The 27,738-nt window shown below is 38.3% G+C and overlaps 1 protein-coding gene across 5 annotated transcripts in view; it reads left to right on the top strand.

The window, feature by feature from the left end:
* Window positions 1-395: 395 nt before the first annotated feature.
* Window positions 396-27,738, top strand: part of RPS6KA6 (ribosomal protein S6 kinase A6) — a 43,734-nt gene continuing 16,391 nt past the window's right edge. The window contains exons 1-13 of one of the 5 annotated variants that reach the window (XM_074882216.1): window positions 396-414; window positions 479-700; window positions 10,498-10,557; window positions 14,141-14,257; window positions 17,909-17,990; window positions 18,809-18,889; window positions 19,416-19,495; window positions 22,337-22,458; window positions 22,722-22,759; window positions 24,270-24,412; window positions 25,249-25,319; window positions 26,517-26,605; window positions 27,062-27,126. In XM_074882216.1, coding sequence (XP_074738317.1) covers window positions 10,513-10,557; window positions 14,141-14,257; window positions 17,909-17,990; window positions 18,809-18,889; window positions 19,416-19,495; window positions 22,337-22,458; window positions 22,722-22,759; window positions 24,270-24,412; window positions 25,249-25,319; window positions 26,517-26,605; window positions 27,062-27,126 — 933 coding nt within the window. In that variant the 5' untranslated portion in view covers window positions 396-414; window positions 479-700; window positions 10,498-10,512. Of the gene's footprint in view, window positions 415-478; window positions 720-1,323; window positions 1,587-10,497; window positions 10,558-14,140; window positions 14,258-17,908; window positions 17,991-18,808; window positions 18,890-19,415; window positions 19,496-22,336; window positions 22,459-22,721; window positions 22,760-24,269; window positions 24,413-25,248; window positions 25,320-26,516; window positions 26,606-27,061; window positions 27,127-27,738 lie in introns of those variants that run through there. The other 4 variants (XM_074882213.1, XM_074882212.1, XM_074882214.1 and 1 more) reach the window with 4 other exon arrangements.

Genomic DNA, 27,738 nt, shown 5'->3' with positions numbered 1-27,738 from the left:
GGGCTGAGGGGACAACAGTCTCACGCCGCCGGGGGGGCTGCTCCAGTGACTCCACACAACCGCTCTTTTTACCCCCATCGCTGCGTTTTCATGGTCCCCGAGGCCCTCCCTCAGTTTCCCCTCAGGCGGAACGTCTGGGGGCCGCCCGCCCCCGGCGTTCAACCGCGCTCCCTCAGGCGGGAGGGCCGCGCTCCCCGGAGCCGCAGGACGGCACCCGGTACCCCCCCCCCTTTCCCGGTCCCCCTCAGCCAGGCGCCTCCCGACCCAGCGAACGCTACCGGCGCCGCGCGCGTCACCGCGCGTCACCCGCTCCCCCGCCGCCGCGCCGCCGCCGCCCTCCCCAGGCAGGGGATTCTCCGGCCCGCCCTGACGTCACCCCCATGCCGCGCAGGCCCCGCCCCCGCCGGCCGCCATGTTGGGGGGTGTGCGCGGGGGAGCGCAGAGCGGCGCCGCCCCCGCCGGCCGGCAGCAGCAGCAGCAGCAGCAGCAGCCGCCCGAGCTCCGTCTCCGCCGCCGCGCTCGATGGGCAGGAGGAGGGGGGGGCTTGCCGCGGCCGCCCGCCGCCTCTGAGCCGGCTGAGGGCCGGGGGATGCGCAGCGGCTGGCGGCGGCTGCCCGGCTAGGGAGGAGAGCCGGGACATGGTGCCGTTCGCTCCGCTGGAGGACGCGGAGGAGCCGGAGCCCTGCCACAAAATGGAGCTGTACGTGAGCGGCGGCGAGGTCAGTGTGGGGCCGGCGAGAGGAGGGAGAGGGGGGGGAAGGCGGAGCTCGCCGCGGCCGGCTCCCCGCCGGCACCTGCCTCCGCGCTGCCCGGCCGCCGCCTGGGAGCGGCCGGGCCGCGGCCGGGGCTGGGGGCGGAGGGCGGGCAGACCGCAACGCCCCCGGTCTCCCCCCGCCCCTCCCCGGCTTCACGGGTCTCCCCCCCCCGCCCTAGTCCTCGCATCGCTGCCCCCCGTCTCTCCGTCGCCGGATCCCGGCGCTCTCGGCGGCGCCGCCGCCGCTTCCCCGCCTCCCTCGGGATCCCCCCCCCCCGGCCCGTCCTCCGCCTCCCCGGCGCTGCCGCCCGGGCACCTGGCCTACTCACGCCTCGTCCCTCAGGAGCAGCCGCGCTGGGACCGGCCTTCCCGGGAGCTCGCCCCGGCCCGTCCCGGGAAGGTGGTGGTCTCCCCCCTCCCCACCCCCCCGCTCCCCTTCAGGCGCGACCCGCAGCCCGTTCCCCGCCGCCGCGGGAGGGCCCGTCCCCGCGGGCCTCCCCCGCCGCCCCTCGGCGGCCGCTGCCGCCCGGCCCGGCCCGGCTCCGGGGCTCGGGAAGCGGCGGCAAACGGGCGCGAGCGGCGAGGCAGCGGTCACACGTGTGGGGTGCGGGGAGAGCCAACTTCGCTGGGCAGGGTGAGGCGTGGGAAGGAGCGGGGAAGGCCGGTGTGCTTTGTGTTGCCTTCTTAACGGCCTCCGTGGCCCAGTCGTCGGTTCCCGGTTAACACCCAGCGCTGGAGGTTTGCTGTAAACTCAGTTTTATGGCCGTAGCTCCTGTGGAAAGTTGCTTTAACTTCTGAAAATTTGATTGTGCTAATCTGGATGCACAGCCAGGTAGGTCTTCGCTAGGAGAGATCCCTTTGCTTTTTCACTGAATAACTATACAATAATTATCATACACGCACGTAACAGAAAGAACCAGGAGTGTGTGAACTGAGGTTTGGGTGCTTAAACGTCGTAAAGACCGAGGAATGACTTCGAGAGTGTCTTCGAGGTACTGCTTAGCACTCTAGGTGCATCCATAACCAAGTACCAAATGCTGTTTAAAAGAAAATAAATGGCAAAACTGGTTACACTGTAACGATGCGTGCATCTCGGCAGAATGTGACCCTCAAGTAGTAAAAGTTTTGCACTTTTAAATCAGAAGTGTAGGATTGCGTATCAAGTATCGTCAAGTATGACAAATAAAAGATTACACCTAGGTGTATTAGACACACAAAAGATGTTATCTAAATAAAGCTTCTTAAAACTGGTCAGACTTGCTTTCCATGATGCAGTAGGCTTTTCTTATCGTAAGTAAAAAGGTCTGTAACAAATTCATCTCCAAGCACAAAGTGCACAAAACAAGCGTAGGTTAAAGTCTCAGGAAGAGTGAAAGTATGTTCTTTAAAGGATCATGTTGAAATTTTATTCTCTGATAAAAACTTATCTTGAATTACTGGGTTTTTTCCTTTATAAGAATAAAGCCATGAGGTTTAAAATTTCTTAGTGTTTTTTTTTAAATTTTCTGTAGTTGTGTCTACAGAGTGCCACTTCCAAGTACTATAATTACTGGACGTGCATTTCTACACCATGGCTGCTACACTTTAGCACTTTAAAATATTCTAATGATCTAATAATACTTGATGCAGTCCCTGTACCTTAATATTAGAGAAATCTTAATTATGTTAGTGAAGCTACAGGTAAGGATTAAAAAGTCAGCCGAAGTATTAAGGCTTATTTGTTAATCTTATGGTTTGTAAAAATAGTATGCTGTAGTGAAGGGATGAAGCTTATTGAAGGTCTGAGAACTTTCTTGGCCCTGTTGGTCTATTCTTTAATAATATTGTGATACATTAATGTTAAAGTAATCAGACTTAGCGTATTGCAGCTGAAAGGTGAACATTTGTGGTTATTGTGCATCTCGGTATTTTTTGGCTGGATAAATACCTCTCCACCGAGGCCGGTGCTACTTTTGGAGTATTGTGTTTGGTGCTGCTTTTGTGTACAGATTTTTGCCATAAATATTATATTGGCAGTTGGCAAGAGTGGCTGGAGAACCAGCCCTGGCTCCAGCCCAGCAAAGCTCAGACAGGTATTTCTGCTGACAGCGGTGACATTTCAGTTATCTTTGAATACTTGACTGGGCTAGGTCTAACAGAGACGTGAGCTCGGCAATGCGCTGCTGTAGGAGCCTGGTTCTGAAGTCACGCTCCTCTAGCCCACAGAGCACAGGACAGTGGATGTCCAACTGAAACAGCTCTCTGTTTGTAACATCTGAAGGCGACTGTTTGCAACAGTCATTCTTTACATTGTATTTTCCTCAAGCCTGTACATGAACTACTTACTTAACAGGGTCTGTTGAAAACTATTTCAGTCGTGCTCTGATTAAAATGAGACATCACGTTCGTTACGTCCGTGTTACATTTGGCTAGCAGTGTTTGAGACTTCATTTATATCAAAACCAGTTTCTTCAAGTCACGTATGAAATTCCCAAATTACATTAACAAATGCTTGGAATTGTCATAACACTTTAAGTGCATCTCAGGGATGTGCAGTACTTTTCACTTGTTGGAATTCCACATTGACGTGATTTTGGGATTTAACAAAGGCTTATTTTATGTTAAAATGAATTTTGCTTTCGTTTGGATTCTTTACTTATGCTTAACTTTATGGAATTAATTATAGCCTATAGTACTTACTACAACCTTATGTTGGCAGTCTGATAGATCTCGGTGACCTTGGCCTCACTGGAACTAGAGTCACCAGTGTTACTGTGAAATAGTCCTGCATTTCAAAGACTAACTTGCGTTTACTGGTGCTCTTGTCCATCCGTTGTGGCACAGGAGGAAAAATCAGAGAAACTGTTTTCTCTGAGGAATCTGCTTGTTGACTAAATTTAGGATTGCGTCGTTAGAAAGAAGTACATTTCCAGTGAAGCAGTGCTTGTGTTGACAAAGTAAAAACAGCTAGCAGGGGAAGAATGTGATCTTGAAGGTAGGAAACAAATTTTCATGCTTCAAGGCATAAAAAGAACGTAAACTTTTTGAAGAAGTTTAGGACTGATTTATTTTGCCTTTTTTCATGTTGGTGGTCTTTGAAGTGCTGAGGATTATATTTTGGACCATGCACTGTGTTGTTCCTGCCTGTTCTTACATTCCTATGACAGTGTCACTTGTGAAACAATTTTGTGACTGTGGGGATTCCCTAAGCCTAGGTAGGAAGGGTCGGTGCTTCAAATATTGAGTGAACTTCTTTCCTCCTAAATATAGGATTAATAAGTATTTTCACGATAATAGAAGTAGGTATGAGGATGTTGATTATAATCAGCTGTTGTAGATTGTTAAAATATGATTACAGTCTACAAAGAAACAGTAAAAGTTAACACTTTGTTGACCAGGCTGAATGAAATACAAAAATACTTGAGATTGGGCAGAACACAGTAATTTTGGAATTTTCTGCCCATTTAATAGAAGTAGTCTTGCATTTAAAAGGAGAAGTGTAATTGACCGAAGTGCTTGCTGTTTGCAATATGTGAATATTGTGAATTGCATAAATGCGACCTCGTACTGAAATATTTATTTTTGAAAGAAATACTTCAGAAACCAGTTGCTTAATTGGCTGACAGTGACAAGGAAGACAAGGCTGGAACAAAAAAGTGACTGGAAATTAAAGTATTCTGCGAGAAAACTGGGCTGCACTGAAAGTTGCTGCCTTCCAAAAGGCATGTTTGTGAGTTGAGCTTTGCTGCTATTGTACATAATCTGTTGCCCATGCCAGTTTAAATAAATACATCTTTGATTTTGGCCAGTGTTTTCAGTCCATCCTCTTAAGCATGTTCTGAGCTTGGTCTGTCAAAGGCCACTGAATTTTGTCAGTGTTAGGAGTTGCATAACTCCTTTGTGAGTAATTACTGGCAGTGACGTGAATGACTCAGCTACCTAGTTCTGTGCATCTGAAAATCTCCACAATTAGGTGGTGTTATGTTAAGAAAAGAAAGTAATAGTATTGTGTGTAACTTGAATTAAGTGCCCTCAGCCGTGGCAACAATGTACAGGTTTTTTTTAAGGCAGCTTGTTCTTGTAAGTCTTTATAAAAACATATTTTTTTTTAAAAAAAAGCACATTAATACTCTTAAATGGAAAACAATTTCTTTATGCATTGAAAAGTGCTTTATACATCGAAAAGTGCTGCAATATAATAATAATTATGTTTTGGTATACCACTTCTGAAGATCGTTTTGGAAATCTGCTATGGTATTCTGAGTCTTGAAAAGGATCAGGGGGTCTGTTCGAGGTGGCTCACCTTGGTTCCCACAGGATAGCTTGGGAGAGACCTCACAATAACCCTAAATCAGAAGAATGGTATGATTTGTTAACTCGTAATATATAGAATTTTAACATTTACATAGATGTACTACTTCACTATGTTAAGAGTAAAGTTTGAAATGTTGTTTTCATCAAGTTTCAATCTTACCCTTTTCCATTATTCTTTAATCTGCTGTTTAACACAATCTCCAGAGTGGCTGCTTTATGCCCTTTCATTATGGAATTAGTCTTTTTCCCAGACAGGCAGTAGCAAAAAGATCTCAATCCCTTTACTAGTTCAGTGATCCTGGTGCTTATGGTTAGGTTTGTGTCTCGTTATAGCTATAACTAGTCTGAGACACACGTAATTCTCCCCTGACTTCTGATAATGAGAAAGATCAAAATGTTCTCTAAAATCAGTAATTATATGTTGCTGAAGGTTTGTTATCTTGTCTGAATGTACAATTTATTTGCCACAGGAAAAAAACTTTATAACTTTCCCTAGTAATTGATTATGGGTTTAAGTTTGTTTTTTTTTTAAGGCAGGTGGCCTTATCTTTCTCTTTTATTTGGTATGTTTAAAGAGAGTGTGTGTGTGTGTTACCTGGCCTCGTCCTTTTGTGAGAGGGATTGCAGGACAGGCTAGCACAAGGTTTGTGCCGGCGGTGAGCGGGCGAGAAGAAAATTCAGCGCAGACCTGCGGAGTCTCATGTGGGCACTGCCATGGGCAGGACATCCTTCCTCTGGTCACATCGTGACAGGGTGGGACTCGGCTTTAGTTGGTGTAACTCTGTGTTGGGTAACACTAATGACACTGCTTCGTCTTCCGCTTCGTGGGGTTGGCTGCTCTACTGGAGGAAGTTGTTCCTTCCCAAAAGCATCCGAGCCCAGATGGTAAAAAGCACTAAATCCAGCTTGGGCACCTGCGTGCAGTAACAATAGCTACTGCTAAAAACAACAACAACAAAAAAAAAAACCAAAAAAAACCCCCAAAAAACCAAAAAAGGGACTGTTGCCTGGAGAAGAGTTGTGGGTGTTTTATAGGAAGAACAGGTGCCTTTAAGCTTCAGTTTCATTCACAGTGTCTTTTAGACATTTTCAAAAAAGAATAATAAACCCCCTCACCTGTTTGTGCCCAGAACCCCCAAATTTCTCAAGCCTATCTCAGCAAATAAGAATCAGTAGGACAATGTGTTGCTAATTAAATTAATGATGCAAACTCTCTGCAGATGTAATTCAGAATAAATGAGGAACAAATGTGGTTGTCTTAACAGCATTTTTTTTTCCAAAGGATTTCTTTTCAAAGTCTTTTCAAAATAATTGGGGTTTCTAATGTAAGCTTGCACTCTAACATTTTGAAATAAGTACTTAAAGTAATACTTTTGTATGTGGGGAAGCAAACTGGTTAGTCTTGTGTTCGTTTGGAAGAATTGTGAGGTGTAGGTCTGGTGGCTGTAGCTTAGTAACTTGGAAAATTAAGTGAAGTGAAGGAGGAACCGTGGAGAGTGCAGAAGCTTTTGTTGATCCTCATATAGACTTTTACCTGTTTGAAGCCAGTCTAGATTATACGTGAGTGGTGATGAATAACACTTTCTACTTCTAATAATATTATCATTATAAAATTCCCAGTTCTGTCTATAAAATTTTTAATTCTGTTTGAATGCCAAAATGAAAATGCGTAGAAACAGGGCAGAATGAACCAGAGTTACATCTTCTACTGTTTTTGCTTGTAGTTAGGTATTTTTGCTGACCATTTGTCTAGCTTCTTTCGGCCAAAACCTATAGACCCACCAAACAGTAATGCATTTACCATGTAAACAGTTAAAAAATCCTTAATACTGGGGGGGAAGGTGGTTCAAATCTTTGGTAATACTGGGATTCCTCTGTTCTGCTGTAATTATCAAAGGAAAAACATGTGCAATAGTAGTTAAGCCTTTTACCAGCCCGCAAAAGCCCTTTGGATATTCTCCCAAGGTAATAGGGTATAGTTCCAGGGAGTCATGGGATCCATCGCAGCTATTTAAATCAGAAGGCAGATTGCGCTGTGTTACCTCAGAGGCAGTTTGGCATCGGAGGATTGGATCGGGTCTCTTAGCCTGCACCTCTGGAAAAGTAAGTTTCTTACCTGCCAGGTGGTCTGACCTGAACTTTGTTCTCAATTTTTTTATATTGTTGTTTTGGTTATTTTTACACTAATCAACGATGTGGAGTACTTTCTGTAATTTTCTAAAACTTGTATTTGGAAAGTATTGATGCTGTTTGCCTAAATGTCTGAGTTTAGTTTGTGTGTTAATGAAAGTTAATATTTAAAATGTTCAGTTAGCTGTAGGACTTCATACTTGAATCATTTTGCTGTTCAGTACTGCTGAACGACTCTCCTTTAGAGTAATGGTACTCGCTTCCTTTCACCTGTTCTCTTTATAGTGATATGTGCTTTCTAATTCTCAATAATAAATTAAATTTATGTATTCATAGATATTTAGTAAGTAATGACTTAGAGGTTAAAATAGTTCTGTTCTATATATGTTTGTGCATACATATTCATGATTAAATCACTAAAAGGGGTCCCACTTGCAGAAGCCGAATTTTGTATTTGGTTTTCATAGAGGTGGGAATTAAGTATTAATTGTAACTTTTTTCTTTTTTGCCTAGTATGGGGGACAGTGGAAACTTCTAGTTGCTGAACCTTGGCCAATATAAGTAACTGAACAGAACAATAATGATTTGATTTTTGTCGTTGAATTTTTTTTAACTGAATAACTAACGAACTACTAGACTTTGGTTGCAATCCAACAGGTTTGTTGTTTGTTGTTTTATTTAATGGACAGTGACCAGAGTTCACAAACAAATAAGGCAAAAGTGTAGTCGTGTATATCAGGCAATAAAAGTAGATTCATGCACTTGAACATAAAATTCTTTGGACTAAAAATTGGCAGGCATCCCAGTCTTTGTAGTTATAGAGAGACTGGACAGGAAAAAAAACACACATGAGCAACAATGAAGGGGAAAAGTGTACAGTAGGAAATTGTTAATTAAGATGACATTTGATTACCTGCCATAAAAATCCAATAACTTACTATATTTGATTTGCTAGAAAGCTGAAAGTATGCTTACATGGCATGCCCAGGAACTGTGTAGATCACATAACATGCTGATTTTTGGTTCAAAACCCCATTCCGCCAGTGACAGCTTTCTGTGTCTGATTGCCTGGAGTTAAGCTACTGTTTTCAGTGTATCTACAGTTCTTCTGGCTGGTAGTATTGGTTCCAGAGCTTAAATTTAGGTAACAAAACTTGGAAAATGTTGACCATATTTAAAGAAAGGTGAAATGCACGCTAAATTCACTTCACATTAAAGTCCATGAGTGAAGAATGGTATCATGTTTCTGAGCACCTGGAGTGGAAACCCATTTTGTTAACTAGGTCCAAGTAAGGTTTTTTTGACAACTTTGGTGGGCCTCATTGATTCATGCTTGAATGTAATGTGGTGATACTGTGAAAAGAAATTACATGACAGTGAATCATATGAAATTAGGTTGGAGTTCATATCTGGTCTGAACTTTGGAATTACTTCTTGATGTTTTCAATTAATTCATATAAAACAAGTATTGTGGGTGTCTCGTCCCTCCCAGTATCTAATTTGGAAAAAATATTTATGCAAAAAAGAAATAACTTACGTAGTAAATTAGTTAGTTAATAGCATTGGTTTCTGTAGCATATATGAGGTTTCTGAATCCAGGGTAATAGGCTAGTGATTTTTGGCCAGGAGAAAATGAGGGTGGCAGTGCATGATAGATATGAATGATGAACATGTGTTGAATGTGCAAGTGCTTGGTTAAACTGCCAAATTGTAGTTCATGTGAAGAGTTTGTTTGTAAACTGTGGTTAAAATAAATAGAAACTTAGAGAAGAGTGAAAGTAATCAAACCCTCATGCTACTTTCCTTGATTTTTTTTTTTTTTTTTTTGTGAGGATATAGTCCAAAAATAAGTGCTAGTATCTTGGTACAAAAATTTAATTTTATAAGAATCATTAATTTAGGACTTGGCTCTTAAAAGCTCTACTTGAAATCAAGAGTCCTAGAAGAAGCAGTGGAAGTGGTTGAGGGTTTGCTTAGGTGACGCAATTGTGGTGGTATAAACCTGTCCCTTCAGCCCTACCCGTTTGTCGAGTTTTCTGTTTTGTTTTTAAACAGGGGCATGGTCTGTGTGGCATTTCAAGATTCTTTGTAGTCCTGTGTTTTACCAATTCACATATGGATAATCATAGTGTATTTCGGTGTCTTAGGCATGTGTTTTAGATAAATTCAGAAGTACGAGGAAAAAAAAAATGTCATTACCCTGTCTACCTTAACTGGTTCAACTTCTGATTTCAGGGAAAAAAAAAAGTAGCTTGAGTTTCCTTATGTTTATTTCTAGTTCGTATCTTGTTGGGTGAGATCTATGCCACATGAAGGTAGTGATGCTGAACAATTAATGTGTAAATAAATTAGCAGTTATCACTAGCAAAATCCATAATTGGCTTTACCCATTTTGTTGGGTATTTCTAGTTTTTAATTAATGCTTTTCATGTTTAAATAGAGCATGTCCTTTATATTTCTGTATTTTTCTTAAAGTTTCAGTTGTTAGGCAACATTAAATTGTTTGTTACTTAGAGAGAGCTTAAACTAAGTAAGATGGGCAACTGCTAGCAAGTATTGTGATCATTTCTGAGCATGTCACTTATTTGCTTCTGTGCGGATGCATGTCATGCTTTCCTGCCTCTGAAAGGTGTTACTTTTGAAATTGATCCACAAATATTTTAATATACAGATCTACAGTTTCTCAAGTACTTCATTAAAGTTTGAGTATTCTGTTTGCTAGATATTTAAATAACTTTTGATGCAAGCACATTTTTAGAGGAATTAATTTTTTAATGAAACAGGTAATTATTTTTGTGCATAAGAATTCTGTGATATGTATTCTTCATTCTACCTGCTCTTGCACTTTTCCCTCATGCCCCAAAAAGTCTTGAAATCACGTTGGAATCATTTCTCCTTAAACTGCAAATTAATTTTCAGCAGCAGATTTTAGGTTTCTGAAAAGCATCTGCAACACAAATTTTGTGTGTAACAAGAATTTTATGTTAGTGTCGTCTTATATGGGTGCTATCCGTACCTTTTAAAGCAGGAAATTTAAATTATTTCCAATTAAATAACACTGTGGAATGGCATTTACAAAGGGATATGCTAAATGATACATAAGGGAGATGCTAAATATACTACCAAGTAGTAGTGTTTGTTTGAAACTACAGTTTTAAATTAGAGCAACAAGAACACCAGTTTTCATTTGTGCGCTCTGAAATGTAAATTGGTCAAATTATGAACTCTGCTTATTTGAACTTGTTGGGTCTTAATGTTGGTTTTGTTTTTGTTTCCCCCCTCCCCCCACCTTCTGTGTTCCCCTTCCTTCCCCTCTCCAGCTAAATGGCCTTAAAATGGCAGATGAGCCTATGGAAGAAGGTGAACCATATTCCTACCATGTAAGTATATTTGACAGATGTTCAGTTTAGACACTCATTAGCATGATTCCCTTTTGAAGCAGAACTTATGCATTCCCTGCTCTTTAATAACTTTTGAGCCTATCATTTTATTTGGCCAGATCTAAAGAGGCTCTAAATCTTAAAGATGATTTTGAAAATTAGTACCTGGCTAGGAACCGTAAGTGTCTTGTTTGGGAAAGTTTGCTGCAGGAGGCAGTGTTTTATGGGAAACAGATTCTGTGTGCTGGAGAGAGCATTCACAGATCCCTCAATCTCAGAAAATGCTCAGTCCAACCTTGCACCTTTCATACACCATGTGCTTAGTGTTGCTTTTATTACACTGTTACCAGTTCTTCCTTTGTATTTTTTAATGTAGTTACTGTACATTCATCTAGAAGGTACTTAATTCCTCCTATTTTAGAACAGAATTAATTTTTACACCAGTATGTTAATTTGGCTTTTATGTAGAAATATCACAGATAAACTTGAGCATGATTTTTGTCCAGTGCCTTGGTGATGTGCATATGTAGGAGATGCTGAAGTTCTGTATGCTGGCTAAATCTTGGACTAAACTTTGGGCTAATTCTGTATGTGGTGAAATGCCTGACTTTGCAGGGGAAAATTGGCCATCATTTTTCAACACACCCATCCATGTATTTTTGAACAGGACCATGGAAGAAGGTATCAATTAGATCTTATTGCCAGCTGTAACCACTGCTTTGTATTGCAATAATAACTTTTTAAAGTGACTTAGAGACTAAGTCTTGGGGGTAGAAACGTGGTGCTTAGACATTTTCTGGTGTGGAGTAAGTAAATTATCAGTGTCATAGTCATCTTACATGTAGCAAAGAAAGATGAGCATTGGATTGTCTCAATCTTTCACTGCACTTGAACCAGGAGGATGTTGCTGAGCTTGTTTGTTAGGTGCTTGGAGCTACATACCAGTCAAGCTGTAACGAAGTAAGATGGCACAAAGCCATAACCGATTGTGGCGGTTCTTTGAGCGCTTTGTCTTCTGTTGAACCTGCTGGGAATAGTTACCTCTTGTGCAAGGCGACTCAGTGGGAGCTGGTACCTGAGCCCTGAAGTAGGTTTAGCTCCTCAAGCAGCAGAGCACAAAATCAGATAACCAAATTTGCAGTTCATGGAGGCCAAACTAGAAATAAAAATGAAACTGGCTAATATATGTTAAACTCTTTACCTGCTCATTTCTTGCTGGTGATGCAGAGGTCTTTTTATACTTCAGTCATGCTAATTTTTAGTACTTTAATGATAGTTAAGTAGGTGAAATTACAGAGACATCTCTTGTGAAGGTAAAACACTTTATAAAAAATAACTCATTTCATACATTTCAAATTATTCTTTATTTGCATGGAAAACATTTTTCTCCTCAGTTCCCATTTAGAAATGCTCTGTCAGTCTCCGCAGCAACCACATGTGATGTCACAGGCTAATGACTCAAGGTGGGTGATAAACAGAAGAGCAGGTGAACTTTTAAAGATCTTTTCTCATGCAAAGGTTCATAGTGTGAAGGAATACAAATTAGGATGGTGAAGTAAAAAAGCTTCTTAATAGAGTATTTACATATTTCATAGAAAGAACCAACCATTAAGTCTGTTGTACAACTTGGTGTATAACTAGATGACTTGCTGCTTTCATCTTGACTTGAAATGCTAGTGCTCCTACCTGCCTTAAATTCCAGGCATGTGTTTAAAAAAATACATAAAAATGAAGATATGTGCATCTTTCCTATGAATATGTATATGCATAGTCAACAAGATGGATGGATGAAATGAGGTTGGGATGTAAACACTGTATCATCAGTGTATGTCAGCTGGGTTTTTTGTGAACAAAGAGGGAAACAAAGTAGCTTAGAATGTGGATTAAGGAAATAACTTTGTTACCTAGCAGTGCCCTGTGTTAACACCTACCTTTGCATGGGAAGGAGGCGAAACAAACAGGCCTTTTCCAAAAAGAGTATGAAATAAGAGATATAGGGGAGGGGAAAGGACTCCTATGCAATAACAGCTGGACTACGGTTTGTGAATATACTAATACATTAGTCTGAACTCTTTCCTCCTCTGGACAAACAAAGCAATTGAGACATAGACAGTCAATGCAGCATGAGGATTGCCCCCCCCTTTTAATTGTTACAGTAAGTATGTACACGTTTAGATGATCAGACTTCTATCCTGCATCTCTGTGTAAACCCACCTACAGAATTTAGTTTAGATACTTCTGTATCAAGTCTGATAACACTGATTATAAGTTTTAATGCATGGTCTTGGGCAGCAAGACATTCCATAGTCACCCTGACTATAGAATGATGTTATTTTTCTTTCCTAAAACCAACTGTTTCATCAAGTGGTCAGGTCTTTTTCTGGTGTTTGTACTTGTCATTGAGGGAGAGCAATGCACTGTAGGTTGGCAGGGTGTTTTTCTTTCACCTTTCAAGATGAAGATCTAAAGAGAGGATAGGAGGACAGTTAATAATCGTTTGGATACCCTAAAGATGTCCATATCAGGTGGGATTTTCTGTTGCAATTGGGTTGTATTTGCAGTGTGCAAGAAATTAATTGGTGTTCTTGACAGGGCTGAGGGGTGCTGCTCCTTTTATGTGTGTGAGCTCAGGTTGCTGTTGTAGGCCTTAGCACGTAGTTTGTAGTTTCAAGGGTGCTTAGGCCTTAGCACGTGGTTTGTAGTTTCAAGGGTGCTTATTTTAACATCTCACTTGTTTTGGCTCACGGAAACTTCTCTTGCAACATAAAAGCTGCAATACATCATCTGATTTGTTTTCGTCATGAATGTTTGTCTTTTCACAATTGTAGCTGCTGTGCCCTGCTTTGCTAAAGATGAGAGTAACAGGAAGAAGTCAACAGAACAGTAAATCTTTTAGCTACCTGAGAATTACCCTCAGCTTTCTGAAGGTCTCCACGCAGGATAGTCTTTCCATGAGCTCTGCACCCCAGAGCTGTGTTTCTTCTATTGGATGAAAGATTTCTCAGCATTCTTAAGATGACTCATATTTTATTTATGCTCTTCAAACGATGCATGTTCCTCTAGCTACAAGTGGATGACCATATTTATTATTTGCTGCCGTGAAAAGCAATAATTACCTAAGATGATGAAATTAAATTTAGCTTTCATTAAGACTCTTTCAGGAAAGGGCAAGATGTGAATAGTAATCACTGGAAAACTACTAAAACAGAGGTGAAGCGTGGAAGGATCATCTTAGATTTGGTTTAAAAATCTGTATGTTTGTTCCTTTCATGTAAGAAAATCCATCTTTGCTGTAGTTATATTTATGACAAAAGGACGTGAGCATTCTTTTGAGAATTTTACTTCAGTTTAGAATTTTTAGTTGCATCTATTTATGAAAGGATGGTTGGAAAAACTCTTTATTTGGACAGCTTTCTTTTATGCCTTATTAGAATTTCAAATATTTTTTTTTTTACAAAAAAACAAACCAAACAAAAAAACCCCCACAAAACAAGAAAAGAGCAGGCATTTACATGCACTTCTAATGACAGTTGATTAATTCAGGCCTATTCATTGTTGTATTTTGTTTGCCTTGAAATAATAGGATGAAGGAAGTGTGAAAGAAATTCCTATTACACACCATGTGAAAGAAGGATGTGAGAAAGCAGATCCAGCCCAGTTTGAACTGCTTAAGGTTCTTGGACAGGGATCATTTGGAAAGGTAAGAAAACAAACTTGGTTTTCATCTGATGTCCAGTTTGAACCTGCTTTGTCTTCCATTACTTCTGTAATACTAAAAGGTTAGGTATATATAGATACGCTTGTGGAAATTGCCGTGTTTTGGAGGAAGTTATCCATCCTGGTTTGCAGTTGGGTGGGGAGGACAGGGGGTGTGTGTGTGTGTTCGTTTTTACTATGATAACATCTCTGACTTCATGTCTTTTAGAGGAAAAGCAATGTCTCTTTCCGTAGACCTGTCCAGATGTTCAGGAAAGGTAGTGCTGTACCAAAGTTGCAGGGAATGTTTGAAAAGACACTGACAAATTGCATCGTTTTCCAGTCTTGCTCTGGTGCCAGGGGAGCAGCAGTTATAGCAGGACACCAAATCATATCAGACAGAGAGGCAACAGCCTCAGTCTCTAGGCAGAAGGGTCAGTCAGTAGTGAATTTAAGGATGTCTGCCATGGGAAGTTACTTTAACCATGCAGAGAGGCATGTTTGTGGTTCATCTGGACTGGCGTCTGCAGCTTCATGGGAGCAGTGTCACCAACAGCAAGGGATTTTACCAGCTGGGTTATACTTAGGGGTGGCTTTTATGCGACATCTCTGGTGTTGACAAGCTCCATTTGCCTAATGCCATGGCTATTTGGAATAAAATCGTAGTGTTTTCAAAGCCTCAAGACTTTATTGCAGCATCTAGTGAGGAATCGGAACGAACATCTCTGTTCCACATAGGTTGCCTCTCATCTTCTGTAGCTTAGGTTGATGCTTGGGAGGCACCAGTGGTGTAATGGACATCGATAGACACTTCTGGGGGAGGTGGTGATTTGTCTGTTAATGATGGTACTTGACATGCTGCAAGTGTTTGACTTCTTTCAATGTACGAAATCTGTATCGATGTAGATACAGAATGGCTGTGGTAGATTGGAACTTGAACCAAAGTAACAGTAAAGTAAATAACCTGGGAAATGTATTTCAGGTTTTTTATTTTGCTGTATTTATCAAGTGATCTACAGCTAAGAGACTAAGTGAACAATTATTCAAATAGCGTATAGAAGAAACGTGGCAATTTTTTTGTTAGAGTAATTTCTTTTTGTAATGTGCCACTTGATGTCAAGCTGCAGAAATGAAATTAAAAATAAAATGTCTCAGTTACTAATTTGAAACACATTAGTTGAAATATTAATCCTAGTGTATAAGAAGCTAATTTATTTTTTAAAACCAGACTCTTAAACTAGATCTTTTACAACACAAAAAGTAGACAGTCAGCTTTACATGTGTTTCCATTTTCATGTTGTTCTGCTGGTTTTGTCTATCTCATGGCAGGAACAAACCTCTGCATAGAGTTGTACAAGAGGGGGGAAAAAATTTAGACATTAGGAAGGCGTTCTGTGGATAAGTGATAGTTTAGAAAATAGACTTTAAAATATTTCTTAATGTTTTGCAGATTACAAAACATTTCTTTATCTGGTAATGCTGGTTGCCAATTCCCTCATACACTTCAGAGCCTAAAAAGCTCTGTGCGTTTATTACTCCTGACTTGAGATGTCTTAAGCTATTTTAGGGTTCAGCACATCTGGTACAGACATCTTAGTCTGGACTCAGACTCTTACTTCAGAGAGTTCAGACTTCTGAGAGCCTAAGGAGTGTTCTTGCTCAGTCCCACCAGCTTGGCGAGACATCCGTTTTAGAGATTTTGAAACCTGGCAGCACTTGGTTCAGGAACCAGCTTTAAGAATTAGATGACGACTGCATGCACATCTGGGCAGAGCTCTTTTTATCTAATATTTTTTGCTTTCTATTGAAAAGAGAAAACAAACAACAAAGATCAATGGCTGTTGCCTTCATGGTGTTTGTTTTCTCTCTCACCAGTTCATAGTTCCCAGGGATCTCCCTCTGGGTTTGGCAACACATGGTTTGTTTGCTCCGGCCTAGTATAGAGCTACAGCCCATCCTCTACAGGTCTTTTTCGACATCTGTGCAGGATTTAACACTGCTTCACAGAAATAAAGGGTTAAACCTCATGTCCGTTACTGAATGTCTCTTCAGCCTTTGAGAACCTTCTAAGGCTTCAGCACCCTGTCTGCTGAAGATGATCTTCGATTGGCTTAGGTGAATCACTGTGCGCAACGTGTGCCCGTCTTGATTTTGCTTTACAGTTGAACAACTGATCGTTGCAGCTCCACAAGATGCAGGATTATGGAGACTGTCTGAAAATTAGATAGATGGTGCTTGAGTAGTTTTCAGTGGCAGCTATTTGGGTCCTTACTAGCTAGAATTTGTAACTTGTGAATTCCCTACATTCTCACAAGCTGCTAGTTATTAAGCACTAAAATATTTGTACACGCCTATTAATATTTTACTTTTGTGAGTGTATAAATCTACAGGTGTTTTCTTATTTGCTGGTGTTTGAATTACTTCATTTACTATTTGAGCATAAACATCAGCGAGAGGAATGCTGTAGGTAAATCACTGGGCAAAACTTAAACAAAACAAGAAGTATGAAAACCTTGAAACATGATGACATTTTTCTTCTAACCAGAACTTAAAATTAAACCAACCCCTCTCCCAACCCTGTACAACTTAGTGACGGTGTATGAATTTCTGATTGCACAGTGAAAAAGTTGACAAGCTTATTTGATTATTTTTTAAAACAATTTCTAAACCCTTAATAATTTCCAACGAAGTATATATGTGAATAAATTTAGTGTTAGTGAAAAATCTGAATAAGGCGGGATCAGAGAGGCAGTTTCGGGTAGCTCTTGGCATTCTCTTGTGACTTGTTTGCACTGTAAAAAAAAAAAAGTACATTCCTTATAACTAATAATTGCTATTGCAAGAACAACAACTTGGAAACAGGAGCACATACCAAACAATTTTCTAAATTGAAAGACCTAGTACTTAGAATATTAGTCAGTAGAGGTATATGTATTTGTACTGCATTATTCTATCTCATATTATGCTTTTCTTAGTGTCAAGCTATACACCATCTATCTTTAAAACTCCTTTGGAAAGAAAAGAGTAGAAAAACCTGTTGGAGTTGCTATTCCAGAGGGGAAGGGTGCTTTGATCTTAAATGGTGAGGTTTCCTTGCTTTCGTCTTGCCACTCTTGTGGAATTCATGAATATAGCCTGTTATGTATTTGAAACTTGGGCCTTAAACCTCAAAAATCACTTAGGAGGTAGCAGACCAGGCAGAAATGTTGTTCTCCAAGAAAATAATGTAAAGAAGCACATATATATGTAAGTACTTATCAAATAAGTACTTATTTAAATGGCTTGCTATAGGTAAGAATGTATAGTTTATGACCAATCTGAATACTTCAGAGAGCTTGGTGGTGCGTGTACCTCTAAGCTGTTCAAGGGAATGCAATTTTACCTTTCCTTTAAAGATGCGTATTTAGGGAAGAACACTGAAAGTTGTCTGAAATTAATAGGATGTTTGTGATAGTTGCTTATTTGATTACTAAGCTTGCTTATGCAAAAAGACTTACTGTGAATATTTGGCATCTTTTCATTCTTCAGAGTTTTTGAGGAATGGGATGGGACTTGGGACATGCTATCTTCTTGCCTGTATTAATGAAGTTAAAAGTAAAGACAGTAGTAATCTTTTTCAGTCAAGTTTATATAAAAGTGGTATTTATATTACCAGGTCTTCCTTGTACGAAAAATAATTGGTCCTGATGCTGGGCAACTTTATGCAATGAAAGTATTGAAAAAAGCTTCTTTAAAAGGTATGTGTATCTTTTGATTTGGAACTTTAGAAAATTGTTTTCAGTGCACCTATATGTCTTAAATGAGTCTTGTAGATACTTGTTTTTAAATTTTTTTTAATCTTAACTATTTTTCAGTGAGTTCTCTGACAGTGGCTTTTTTATAGAGTAACTTGTAAGTTCATGTTTAAAAATTATTTTAGATCTGGCAGAATGGCTTTAATTATGTGGTATAAAATACTCTTTCAAATTTTAAAATTGCATTATTTAATTCTGTTTAGTCTTTTCACTATATTAAAACAAATTAATTTCATAAACAATTTTCCTTATGTCTTTTGTTAAATTAGAACTCTACTGTAGTTAAAATTGTTAAGTAATTCCCTCTCATTTATATGTGGCATAGCAAGTGAACTTACTGTTTTGGCTTTCAGAAGACACTTTAATGGATGCAACTCCACTGTGTGTAAATAGGGACTGTTAGTAGTTGAAGAAGAAAAAGTAATCTTAAAAGACAGAAAATACATATTTAGTACAGATAGTACAGCAGCCTGGAAGTGTAGATGTGAGCTTTTTTCTTGAAAGTAATATGGTTTATCACAAAACACTGGGATGTTTTGGAAAAAAAATGTAGACATGAAGAAAGCTGGGGCAGGTAAGAAACAAAATAGTTTTGCTGTCTGAAGGCATGTGTTTTGTGGAGACTGAAAAATTAAAAACAAAGTATCAAGGAAAAGTACTTCTTTAGACAGCAAAGACTTTCCTTATGCTAATTTCTGCTCCATTTGTATTATACAAAATACAGTTGTTTCATACTAGTATTTTTTCTTTTTTTTCCTCAGTTCGGGATAGAGTTCGTACAAAAATGGAGAGAGATATATTAGTAGAAGTAAATCATCCATTTATCGTCAAACTGCACTATGGTTGGTATTTTCTTGTTACAGTTTCTTTCAATATTTGAAGGCATAGCTCATCTTGTTCTTTCTCAGTTTTGTAGTGTCCGTCTTAGTGCCCAAATTAGGTTCTTGCATGTTTAAATCACAAGACTAAAAAAGGAATGTAAATACACACGTATATAAAAGTTTTACGTTAAGTCCTTTTGAAATTAAAGATTTCCTGGAAAATTCTTACAAGTTCTGCAGAGATTTTTTTACTTTTCATTGAGTAAAACCAAAACACAGTAATTCACGTACTTGGTGTTTCCCTGCTTGACAAAGGAGAAATAAAAGAACAGTATTTTAATGATCTCTTATGACTAAGGTTGTCTTCTGTGAAGAAGCGAGTAATCGTTCAATAAATTACCTCACGTGCTGCTGAATTATTTCGGTTCCATAACAAAACTGTTGCCTTTCACTGAAATTTCCAAGTTGTAAAAGCATTCAGATCTGTTTTGTAGATCATCTTTGTCACACAGCTATTGATTTTATTTTTTTTTAATTTATTTTAAAGCCTTTCAGACTGAAGGGAAGCTATATTTAATATTGGATTTTCTCAGGGGAGGAGATGTATTCACGCGATTATCCAAAGAGGTAAGTACCTAAAATTTTATCTCCGCTTGGTGTTAGATGGGTTTTTTGTCAGTATAGGGTTGTCTCTATAGCTGTTTCACTCATATTTCTTGTTATAGTCAAGTTTTTAAGAACTTAGTTGGGCTGCCCTTACATATTCTAGAACATATTCTATAACCTTAAGAAACATGAGTGTATATTGATTAGTAGCCTAAGTTTTAATTTGGTATCTGCAAAGTACAGTTCTTTTGTCTAAAAATGTTTTGTTGCCTGGAAACCTAACTGAAGTAAATAAGATTAAGCAATAAAGAAAGGGGATGTATAGTTCTCGTGCTCATAGTCAGCTTAGGTGCTCCTGGAAGCCCACATCTGTAAGAGATTTCTGCTGCATTGTAAAATTTCATAATGCTGTAATACAAATCCTAGTGCCTAATCTCACAAAGTATGAACACTGAATATTTTTGAGACCGCTCCCCTTCATCTAATATTGGCACGCAACTAGAACTTTCATTTCTATTTTTGTTTTCTGGAGAGAGCGCTTCAGAGGAGGGAATATGATGCAGCGTGTTAGTTCTTTTTTTTTTAAACATTTGTCATCAAATATTTATTATATGTTACCTTAAGTATTATGAACATGTTTGTAAGACTTTTGTTTTCTTTCTGCAAACCTTTCATAAAGATCTAAATTTTTAATGTCAGTTTCTCAACTTCAGAGTAAGAAAGCTTTTCAGTGTTTTCACAGTGTAAATATGTTTATATTGCTAATGCATGGGAAAACCCATTTTCTCAAATGAGAACTGAGTATCTGGCTGATTTTTCATGACATGGAGGTGGTTGTATCCCCAGCATGTAAGGTCCTGAGACAGTTTGGTTCCCCCCCACCGCCATGCTTTTTGTAAAAATAAAGCTTTAGTTTAGGAACAGGCAAAAGAGAAGGAAGAATTTAAAGGGGGTTTTGGTTTTGGCTTTTTTTTTTTTAATAAAAAGCTGACCTAGCTAAAACAGTGATCATGTCTGAGAATGGAGCTCAAAATTAATTAACCTTGAGGCTAAAATGGAGGTCAAAAGCTTAAACAAACCGACTGACTTGTAAAGGGTTTTGGAACAGTAGGTAGGAAAGAGGTCAATCTCTGCTTTGATATAGGATGTCTAATTATAGCGGAAAATCTGGTATAGCAGGAAGAACTATTCTTTTGCACTAACACAGCTGGGATTACCAAGTATGCAACTTTCTTAAATAAGGGATGGAAGTTTATCCATAATAATACTGGTTAGGTGGTTGAAAGAGGTATGTATTCCCTTTGGGAATAAAGAAATAATAATAGTCAAGCTTTCTTAGTGTTAAGTCTCTACATGTTTTTTGGGAAGACTTCAGTTACCTTCTGTGATCACTTTCAAATGCTTACTGTGTGTATAGATAGCGCAAAAAAAAAAAACCAAGAACCAAAACAAAACCAAAAAATCAGGCCTTTTTATTTTCTGATGGGAAGACAAGATATTTCCAAAAGTACATGATAAAACAAAGACAGCGGACAACACACATGAAGGTAAATTCCCCATGGCATTTCATGCTTTCCACACAAGGATTGTTTTAAATTAATTGGGCTTAGTATGAGGTTATTAAAACACTTTTGTTGGTCTTTAAAATCTAATGTGGGTTTGAGAGTTTCAGCTGTGGAAGTGAAATGAGTATATAATGAAGTTTTCATTGGTAACATTTAATGAAGTTGACTTGCATCATGTTTAATTTGACGCAGAAAGCAGTTTTAAATGAAAATATTATTGGGAGATTATATATTACCATTTAGCATTATTGTATTCTGAGGTTTGCATTTGGGCTACTTGAAGGAGGAGTGATATCCAAGGGTTTCCCCTTGCTCTCTTGGATATAGATGAAAAACAGTATCAACCATTGCTCTTTAAAAAATCAAGGTGAAACTTTGTAGCGTGACAGCTTTATTGTTCACACAATGTTAATACCTATCATTATGGAATATTTTTGTTGCCAGTAGAAGAGATTACATGTGCCATTTGAAGTACAGATCAGTGTACTACTAAAGCAGTAAGCCCAGTTACCTTAAGTCTTGTTAGCTATCTACTGTGCAGTTGAGATGGCTGTTCTCCTTGTTCCTGCTGTTTTCAACAACAGTAGTTCACTTAAACCTCAAATTCAATTCCAGTAATTTAAAGATTGCTAGCTGCTTCAGTAATTTGTAGAACATGACAAGAGATAAAGCAGGTATGATTCTTGCATATGAAATTAGAAGCAACCTGTTGAGTATTTAAGATAGAAATGCATCTTTTATGCTCTATAAGCAACAGCAGTCGGTTTGTCAGTGTCTCACTAGGGTTCTTTAAATCTCATTTCCTAAGAAGAGCAGAGTAGGTTCTTCAACTCCCACTGCAGGTTTTCATGTCATTGTTATTTTCACCAAAGTATTTTATTTTGCATACTTTTTTCTAAATTACTTTTTTTCCTACTGTTAATATGAATTCGGAGACAGTTTACCCAATACAGCAGCTGTATACTAAATTTTATGATGCAGTGGAAAACAGTCTGTGTAGGATTGCAGCAGAAGGAGTGCTGGTGGTCAATAACACCAAATATAATAATTAAATTCCTTACCTTAAGTTAGCTAACGCTCTGCAGGAACTGCTGATGTCTTTAAGTACTGCAAGTAGTTTTTTTGTATACCTGATGATTAGCCTGTATTACTATATCATTTCTGTTAGGTGAATTCATGAATTGCAAGCTCATAAGGTACTTCTAAAACTAACTTTGAAATTTAGGCAGACAGGACTATTTTTTTTAGATTGCAGTTTTAAAAACTGAAGACAAGATCAGAAGGTAAATCTATACAGTTCTTATTAGGTTATGTTTACAGAGGAAGATGTGAAATTCTACCTCGCAGAACTGGCCCTTGCTTTGGATCACCTTCACAGCTTGGGAATTGTATACAGGGACCTGAAGCCAGAAAAGTAAAGTAAAATGTATTTTACCACTATTATGTGTATTTTGCTTGTTGCTTTGCATTTTCTACTGTACTGAAGTAAAAAAATACAAATATTTTTGTTAGACTATGTAATCAAATATAAAATATAAACAATGTGATTTAAATGAAACAATATTAGCTTGTTAAATTCGTAACAAGTTGAACATCAAAATTGTTAACTATTTTATATTTTAAATGTTGTATGTAAACGTTCCTCTTTATGTGTATTGGTGAATGTGAATTTTAATTTTCAGCATTTTGCTTGATGAAGCAGGACATATCAAGTTAACAGGTAGGTAACACTTACTAGTATAGCACTTTCTGAATGTATTTCTGTATAAGCTTTTAGTTATAAGCCTAAGATATGTATCCCAATGTCCATGCAGGTTCCATGGAAGTTAGTTTTCCTGTTGGCTAATATTTGCATAGATCAAGTTGCAGTCTTAGCAGCGATATTGCTGTAAAATGCAGGTCCTAATTGCTGTGGTTAAAATAGAAGAAATGTAGTTGAAAATACAAAACCAGACATTGAATGTATCTTTTAAAGGAGCTTTAGTTCAGGTGGTGGTACGTTAGTAACTAAAAATGTCCACTATTCCAGTTAGAAAGTGAGCTGTATCAAGATTTACTGTTAAATGTCTTTTAACTGAAGATCAGGAGGTGTTAGACCCAGGCTGAAGTTGCTGACTGTGAGACTTCTTTTAAAAGGGAGCAGAGGTGCTTTTGACATAAAATGATTTTAGTGCACAATAAGACTTCTGAAATACTACTCTTTTTTGTGTGTGTTTCTGGATTATCACTTTTAAATGCATATAAAATTGCAGAAATGTTCTGTGAGGAACAATTAAATACATCTATTTTAAGAAATGATATGTGCAAAAGACTGTTTAGAAACCAAATTACTATAAATTTATGAAAGCTTTAAATTACATTTAAGGTGATGCTTTTGTATTCTAAATTTCATTATATATTTTGATCTATAGTTATTGTTATTAGATTCCAAGAAAAAATGAACTTTTTTAAACTCTCAGAGACTTGATGAAATAATGGTGATGGAAATCATGTTTATACAATACATAATTTCTAAAATTCTGCATTATATATTTTCAATCCTAAAATTCTCACTTCCTTCTGAAACCGGAAAGAATAATTGATGGGATTATTGATTAGCAATCATTTCCCCTTTGAAAAAAGGGGTGCTTGAGAGCCTCGTCTTGAGAGTTGGGATAATATCAAGGACTTGTGTATTCAGTGGCATTATTCAAACTAGGAAAAAATTATATTCTGGGAATAAAGTGACTACTGAACTTGAGTCAGGTTGCAGAACCATTTTGTCTTATATAACAACAATATTTTTAGTCTGATTTTATTTATTCATCGTGTTGTAATACTAGACCATGGAGACTGCGTTCTCTTTGATACTCATTTTTATTTCTATCCAATTTTTTTGTGTGAATAAAGCAGGCAGTAAACAGAGAATATGAGAACTTTTGATTATCTTAAGGTTCTAAATGTATAATATTTCAGGTACTGAGTTATTTTGAGTAGTAATATTGATGGCTTATCATCAATTTAATATGACTTATAGAATGGTTTTGGTGGTATGTAGTAAACCAAATGTCTGCTGTATCTCTAGATATCTGCAGTTTCTTGTTTCATGAAGAGCTAGGGTAATCACATAATAGTCCTGAAAGCAGACAAACAAAAGCTGTCAACGCTTGGATTTTGAAATACCGTATAGAGTATTGATTTTTTTTCTGAAGTTCTTTACTGGCTGTATTCTTGTAATGCTGTTGTTGTAGACTTTGGACTCAGCAAAGAATCAGTAGATCAAGAGAAGAAGGCCTATTCTTTCTGTGGTACTGTAGAATACATGGCACCTGAAGTAGTAAACAGGCGAGGGCACAACCAGAGTGCTGACTGGTGGTCCTTTGGTGTTCTCATGGTACTGTATGCTTCATTGCTTACCTTGCTTAAGGTCACAAATACACTGCGTATGTCTAAGTGAATGTGAAATAATGTAGTTAGAATAAGCTTGTCCAGATCTAATTACAAATGCTCGGGAAAGGGGAAGAGCAAACTCAATAACTGAATTGCTACTGAAGTAGCAACTAATTTGAATAAAATTGACTTTTCACCTGCTTAGCCCTGTAAGAAGTACTGATCAGGAACATAAAAATCATAGGTGTAGTCCATTAGTAGTTTAGAGCAGTTGTAGTCAGTGTGAAACTTCAGTTTGTGTATTTATTTCACATGTTACTTGATAGTTAAAGAAGAAAAAAAACCCTGAAGACTTGGTTTGGTGCAATATTAATTGCATTTTTGTAAGATTAAGCCTGTTGAATGAATACTAGAGTGGAGTAGTGAAATAAGCCAGTAACTGCGAGCACTTATGCTATTGCTGTGATGTGTTAGAGCATCAGGCTGAAATATGCATATTAATATTAAAAGTAAAGTACTGGTTAGAATTTATTCTTCTTGCTGTTTTCAGAATATGACAACTTCTAAAACTTGGTTATGGAGAGGATTTTATTACTTTAATTGAAGTAGCTTGTGGATGTAAAATATTCCTACATCATCATTACATTACACTTGCCACTGTTGTTAGCATGTAAACTGCCAATGAAAACAAAGTTTTAGATTTGTGAACTTTTTTGATAATTAAAAACTCAAGCCGGTATGTCTAATGTAGTGGTAGGGCAGAGTACAGTACTTAACACTTTGAGCAACTGGGAGAAGAAGTGTTGATTTAGATTTGTTAATCTAATTTGTTCTTTTCAGTTTGAAATGCTTACTGGTACACTACCATTTCAAGGTAAAGATCGAAATGAAACTATGAATATGATACTGAAGTAAGTATATCTTCTTACTTTTTGGAAAATCAGAAAATGTAATTTTTAAACACGTTTTAACAGCTTGTTATAGCTCCTTGTGTTTGAAGAGCATTAAGCTAGAACAGGAACAAAAAAGCGAAGTCCCCTGCAACAAGGTTTAGATCCCAGACTGTGCAAATACTGTTAAATATCTGCAGGAATTAAAATCTTAGGGATGAACTTGTAGGTGTGTAGTAAAGATAAAAACAGTACAGTCATTTACCACTCGTGCGGTTATGCTCTCTTGTAATAAAGCATTACAGCATACCTTATTTTGTAAGCAGTAGTTAATCGGGTGTTGCTGTGTGTACATATATATGGAGAGAGCACACTTACGTGCTCACATTTTTCATATTAAATTACTTTGGTTACAACAGAAGCTGCATAACAAGACAAACTGGGTAAACTGGTGATTAGTAAGTGAAGTTGTTGGGCAAATATGTTCTCGTCTTTATTTGTGCATAGTTAACAAAGAATTTCCTTGAGACCACATGCAGAGCCTTGGGCCTTTTGAGGGGGTGACAGAGAAGCGGGTGAGAGAGAAACTCTGTTCTTACCAACACACGGCAGTTTGAACTTACCCTGAGTATGAGTCTATAGTGATACTGCCCCTGGAAGCGGATGGCTTGGATCACTAACCTCACTTGGAGCTCTAGGTGATGCTACAGTTCTGCAGAAGAATTTCTTGCCTTAGCATAATAGTTTTCACAAAATAAGCTTGATAAAGTCGGTCAGCTTTTATATGATGGCTTAATGAGCTACTTCTTGAGGCTCTTGCTTCAAGAAGAATATTAGCAATCACTTCAGAGGCAGGTAATTTAGAATTTGGTGTCTCTTCTGGCATTGATTCTGGTAGAGGTATTTTGGTGATAACTTCCTGGTGACATGAAGATATCTTTGAAAATACCTGTTCCTGAGGATAATTGGTTTACTCTGTTTTAGCATAAAGCTTGTTTTGGGGACTTGGGGTTTGGGGTTTTTGGTCTGGTGTATTTTTTTGTTTGTTTTTTTTGAAAACCACTCATATAATGTGAAACTTAAAAGCTGATGAGTTCAATGTGTACACTCTACAAGACTTTGGAATAGATCCTCAATACATCAAATTGTGCAATGAAGTCTATGTAGACAATTTTTAGTAAGATATATTTCTTTCTCCTGTTCTCTGTTTTCCTTTAGAGCAAAACTTGGAATGCCTCAGTTCCTCAGCCCTGAAGCACAAAGTCTTCTGAGGATGTTGTTTAAAAGGAACCCGTCGAACAGATTAGGTTGGTTCATTTATTTGGATCTCTGAAATAAAAGTAGTTGGGTTGAGTTTGATTATATGAAGAAAGTAGTTGCTAGAGACTCTTAAGCTTCAGATAGTCAGTAAGATTTGGGTTTAGATACCATTTCTTGTTAGCTTGGATCATGACTTCCTGGGTTTGGCTAATGAATGACTACTCTCTTGGACCAGTGACTCTTAGTAGTGAGCCAAAGCTTTGACAGTGTTAGAGCAAAGATATCAACACCCTCTATTTATGGGCCTCTTGTACTGTTTGCCTCCCTGATGAGGTGTACACTACTTAATTGAGTGTTTTACATCCTTGGAACATTTCTGTATTTTCAATTCCCTCAAATAACCATGTCTATGCAAAATTTTTAGAAATGAACTGATTTTTAGTGCAATCTTCTTCAAAGACTTCATCCAAAAGTGTTTTAATTACAGTATTTTCTTTGTTCAGGAGCTGGTTCAGATGGAGTTGAAGAAATCAAGAGACATCCTTTTTTTTCTACTGTTGACTGGAACGTAAGTACAAAATGATCTGAATGATAAAGCTGTTTGTAATTTTTCTGTGTTGTAGCATTTATAAGTATTTGCATCTGAATAGGGCACAATAAACACTGCAGTACTGCTGACTTCTACTATAATCTTAGAATCTAAGAGTCTAATCTTGGCATCTGGAGCTGTAGTATTTATGGTATAGAAAGTATTAATTATAAATTGTACATTTACTTTTTAAATTAAGAGTTGCAGCATTCTAAAGCTTAAATTGTCTGTTAGAGCAGACAGTTTGTAGCTGGGAGAGGGTGCTGGTGTTCCCTGTGTGCAAGAATCCTTCGTTTCAGTAAGTGTCCCTCTAGTACTTCCATGCAGGGCACAAAAATTCTCTGTGACTGTAATTCTCTTTGACTTCTCTCTAGCTAGCTACAGCACATTCCTATTTTATCAGTCGTATTCCATTCACAGTTCAAGTATTGACTCTGGTGCTCTGAGATGATCAGAAGTCTGTACGAGTTCATGATTGCTTGCTTAAATTTTTAACAAGCACCTTTATGCTTTTCCTCTGAGGTTCTCTAAACTTTTGAGATGTGTTTCCCAGAAATGTTGACAAAACTAAGATGCTCTATATCAAATAAA

The sequence above is a fragment of the Strix uralensis genome, chromosome 13 (genome assembly GCF_047716275.1).
Source record: "Strix uralensis isolate ZFMK-TIS-50842 chromosome 13, bStrUra1, whole genome shotgun sequence".
Lineage (NCBI taxonomy): Eukaryota > Metazoa > Chordata > Aves > Strigiformes > Strigidae > Strix > Strix uralensis.
The sequence above is the reverse complement of the archived record's forward strand: the minus strand, read 5'-3'. Positions and strand labels throughout refer to the sequence as shown.